Source organism: Galeopterus variegatus, unplaced genomic scaffold (genome assembly GCF_000696425.1).
Source record: "Galeopterus variegatus unplaced genomic scaffold, G_variegatus-3.0.2 Scaffold7732, whole genome shotgun sequence".
In the NCBI taxonomy this organism is placed as follows: domain Eukaryota; kingdom Metazoa; phylum Chordata; class Mammalia; order Dermoptera; family Cynocephalidae; genus Galeopterus; species Galeopterus variegatus.
The window spans coordinates 40,067-44,900 of record NW_007733843.1 but is presented as its reverse complement, the minus strand read 5'-3'; the positions used below and the strand labels follow the sequence as shown (position 1 = coordinate 44,900).

General features: G+C 36.8%; 1 protein-coding gene across 1 annotated transcript in view; it reads right to left on the bottom strand.

The window, feature by feature from the left end:
- Positions 1-2,318: 2,318 nt before the first annotated feature.
- The window catches only part of LOC103607813 (tripartite motif-containing protein 64-like), a 7,165-nt gene continuing 4,649 nt past the window's right edge, over positions 2,319-4,834 (bottom strand). Inside the window, 2 exon segments of the mRNA XM_008592278.1 lie at positions 2,319-2,922; positions 4,247-4,344. Coding sequence (XP_008590500.1) covers positions 2,375-2,922; positions 4,247-4,344 — 646 coding nt within the window. The 3' untranslated portion in view covers positions 2,319-2,374.

Sequence of the window (4,834 nt, the reverse complement as noted above, 5' to 3'; positions counted from 1 at the left end):
GAGATCTGGTCCTAACCTCAAGTAATACCATATATCTTTTGTTAAAACTCTCTCTCTCTCTCTCTCTCTCTCTCTCTCTCTCTCTCTCTCTCTCTCTCTCTCTCTCTCTCTCTGTCTCCCTCTCTCTCTCTCTCTTTTCATTGAATGCTACCTCTTGGGTTTTCTTCTGTTGTGCCAGTCATTTAATTATTTTTTCTTCTGACCCAAACAATAAAAATAAATTATCTTTTTCTGTGTGTCCAATATTCCCAGATACATCTCACAGCTTGGTGTGTCATATGCCCAAGCTTAAACCTTAGGATGGGACCAGAAATGATGAAGAAAACATCAAGTCATCTCCTTAAAATCAGATCCCCTTATTCTGGATTTTTTTTTTTTTCCTTGTCCAGCTTTCCTGCCAGACGGGTCATGGCAAAAAACTGAACTTTCTTACACACACAAATAAAATTTGTTGTTGAAAATATCAATATTCCCCTTGACCATGTCCAATATTTGGACAAAAAATGTGAGAAGTGCACACCCTCCAACTCGTTTAAAGTTGGGGGTCTTTGTTAGATCAGATTAGCACGTGCCCTAACTAGAGCCATAAGAGCTTTCTACTTGCTCTGATTATCTGTTAGAAATGAACTCTCAGTTTCATAGGATTAAGCTCTTTACAGATGATACAATTTCTTCACATTTTAATAACTATCAGTTATTGGTTCTCTCTCTCTCAGGGACATAGGTATCACATTCTATTATAAAATTTTATATTCTGCATCACCTGGATTATTCTTTCAAATGTAAATTTGTTTTGTTTCTTCTATTGCATAAGATAGTTTATGCCATTTTATGTTTAGTAAGTAATTACACATGTATGTCAATTTAAATCCTGATAGTCTCCATTGCTCTACATTCAATTTTCTATTCTCCTATCACTTTATATAGGATCTTCATCTTCCACTAGTTTGTACTAAGCATCCCGAAAAGTCAAAATACTGTAGCATAAAATTATGCTCCAATTATATCAGACCATAACATAAAGGAATTTTCTTAGGCTGTGAATTTGGAAATCAACCTGTTTCTTATATTTTCATGACATTATGCGTTAATATTTTCAGTCCTATTATGTTACTTACATTTTTGAAAACTTTCTTAATGCTAGAATCAAATTTGTTTATATTAACTCTTTCATTCATTTATTTATCCACTAATTTACCTCGTATTTATTGTATACTATGTTCTATATACTGCATTGGATAATAGGAATATAGTAGCAAATAAGACAAATACTTTTCCCCCTTGGAATTTTCAATCTAGTAGTAATATGTAGCAATAAGGGTTTGTTATGAGTTTGTTGACTATTATGATGAGATATGATATTATGTTTAGAGGGTGTGTAATAAGAGAACTACCCTGATCTGTGGAGTCAGAGGATTTTCCTGAAAAAAACTGTTGTTTGAGCTGAAATATGATGAATAACTAGGATTTAGAGAAATGGTGAGTTTGTCAGATACTTGGATCCCCTTAACTAGGTCAATCTTGAAGAGAAAATAAAAACTCTCTTTTTGTTTAATAAGTTGAGATATGCACCACTTCATTCTTGTACCTCAACAAGGTTAAAATATGCTAGTAAAACACATTGTTTCAACATGGATGAAAAAAACACACACACAAAAAGCCACATATAGTACAATTTTATTTACATGAATTCATAAAGATCAAAAGTAGATGAAGGATTTCCAGGGGATGTGGGAGGGTGAATGGAGACTAACTGTTAATGGGTGTTCGGTTTCTTGTCGGAATGATGAAAATGTCTTGGATTTTAGGGCCGGCCCGGTGGCGCACTGGATAGGTGCGCCGCTTGGGAAGCGCGGCAGCGCTCCCTCCCGAGGGTTCGGATCCCACATGCAGACCGGTTCCCACTCACTGGCTGAGCGAGGCGCGGGAGTGACACCGAGGGTTGCGATCCTGTTGCCGGTCCCCGGTCCGGTACGGGGGCAACACTGAGGGTTGCGATCCGTTGCCGGACATGGAAAAAGACAAAAAGACAAAAAAAAAAAAAAAAGTCTTGGATTTTAATAATTATGATGGTTGCACAACTCTGGATATACTAAAAAGCACTGAATTAAGTGCTTTAGAAGAGTGTTTTTCACAATGTGTGCATTTATCTCAATAAACCTTTTATTATACAAAAAAGTAAAAAAAACTATTGTGGATATTCTGGTAAATGCTTCATAATAAAAAAATTATAATAATTTAATAAACAAATTTATACACTCAATATAGTTATCTTATTTTGTAACCATAAAGTAATTATGTTTCCTTAAGTTACAATATGTTCAAAGACCGTCTGGCACAGTCCTGTTACCTCACATAAGATGGTCTCAGGACCTTAGTTTCCTCCGATATGGGAATTCACAAGTAAATCATCATGAAGCCTGACTTTCCATGGGGAAGCAAGGCAAAGGAAAGGCGTAAGAGGGGAAGAGAAGAAGGAAGGAAGGAAACTATATATGAGGGAACTTTTGTAAACATCGTAAAAGCTCACGATTCCATTGTCATAATCCAGAAACACCCCAACTCGGCCCAGAGGACTTTTCACATACTGAGTTAAGGGTGGGGAGTTGGTGGAGAGACTATAACGATCACCCCTCTTAAAAGAAAATAGTAAAAATGATTCTTCAGAATCATGAATGATATCAGTATCGCCTGTCCAGGAATCTTTACAGACTCCCAGAATCCAGTTGGAGGAGTGAGCCAGGTCCACCTCCCAGTAATGCCTACCAGAGGTAAAGGTCTGAGCACCCCATGCTGCAAAACTCTCCACTGTCTGGAGCTCTCTGGATACGCAGTGATGGTCATCTCCAAATATCATACTTCTGACATTTTCAGAAAGACTCATGTAGCAACTGGCTGTTTCCTTACTCAGAGGATTATCCACTGCAGAAAGAGGCAAAAATTAGACCAACAAATGGCATCTCTACGTCCTCAGGGGCAGAGGCTTTCTGCCCAGTTATTCACCTCATTTCCCCCTCCTTCAAGGGGAGTTCAGACTTACTCATCTTTGAAGAGGAAGGGTTAGTAGGACCTCTACAGCACACAGAAATTCTTCAAGTCATAGAGAAAAAGAGAAAATAACAGAAAAGCTGGCCATACCACTGTATGAAGCACTGATTTCATATCCACTTTTAGATAATTTTTCAGTGCATACCTAAAACTATTTTCCCTCTACTTTAGTAGAAAACTCTTGTTGTTTGTCTTTAGTGGCGTTCATCAATAGACATCACTTTGCTGTGATGCAGGCATTTATTAGGATACATGCTGTGCCTGGTACATTCTCAAACATCAAAAAAATTGATAGAAATCAACATGCACAATTTACATGTTTCTGATAAGAATATTCTGGCTTTACATTATNTTCATCAATAGACATCACTTTGCTGTGATGCAGGCATTTATTAGGATACATGCTGTGCCTGGTACATTCTCAAACATCAAAAAAATTGATAGAAATCAACATGCACAATTTACATGTTTCTGATAAGAATATTCTGGCTTTACATTATCTTATTTTTAACTATTAATTATTTTTAACAAATAATTATTAATTATTTACATTATTCAATCTAATCCCTGTCAGCTCTCTGCTGTCCACACCTGCTCTCTAGTATGTGCCTAACATGGCCAGGCTGTGTGCACAGACCCCTTGACTTTCAGTTGTCTTGACATTGATCTGATAGCATTAGAATTGCTCTGCTTATGGCAATTTTAGTAGTTTTTTTGATTGGACAAAGCTTTCTGATTTTATAAACAGAAAATGTTATTTGTACAATGCATGATAAATGCATTTGGAATAGCCAACAAATCAAAAACCACCAATGCCATATTGTAAGTATTTACAACTGGAGGAAAGTATTTAAAACTGGAAGAAAATGAATAAACATACAATATTTCTTGCTACTCTGAGAACTAAGTCTTGTAACTCTTCAAAACCACATGACCTGCGTGAATACTCTTTCTTCTCTTCCTTATCTTGTGTCGGATATAATATGTGTCTTGTTAGGCATTTTCAACAAACTGTAAGTTAAAAGTTCAGTCTTGATTATCCTACTATAACTATGCAGAGAGAGAAAATACAAAAGTTTTGGAAAGTCACTTACTACTTTCATGTCAGAAAAAATAAAATCGAAATGGGGATGGCTCATCACCAGAAACCCACTAAAGAAAGAAATTGAGGCCTCATTGTCAGAGGGCTGACTCTTACCTCTGAAGTTGTTCAGCATGTCTAGGATTCCAGTGATGTGCCATGAATTGAGCTCTGGGTTCATTGGCTGGGGCTTTTGCATCAGCACCAGCTCAGTCCTGTAAAGAATGACACCAGTTATACTTTTGGACTAAAGGCTAATCACATGGTTATTACAAAGATAGCAGTTTTTAATCAAAGACATTTCATCAGAATTCTCTCATTTTCAGTTAGTTGGTATACATTTTATTGTAACACTCTTGAGGATATAAGTAATGTTCATTTATTTTTTCTAAATGTAACATATCAAATTCCAAATTCCCCATTCTTCTCAGACATTATTCAATTTCTAAAATGATTGAGTGCCATTTCCTCCCTCCACCCCTTACTTTATCTCAGGTAATGCAAAGATCTTGTGTTTGCCATAGAGAAGAAAATCCAGACAAAATCTTTGGGACTTCAGTCAGCAGTAGTTACCAATGATGCACTTAGTGTCTAAAAGGGAATGTCCATTGAGCCAGAGGCTTTGATATTTTCTGCCAAGCAAGAGAATCTGCATCCTGTAAGACAGCCCTGATCCTGAGGGTCCTGAGATAGCCATTCCCCTCT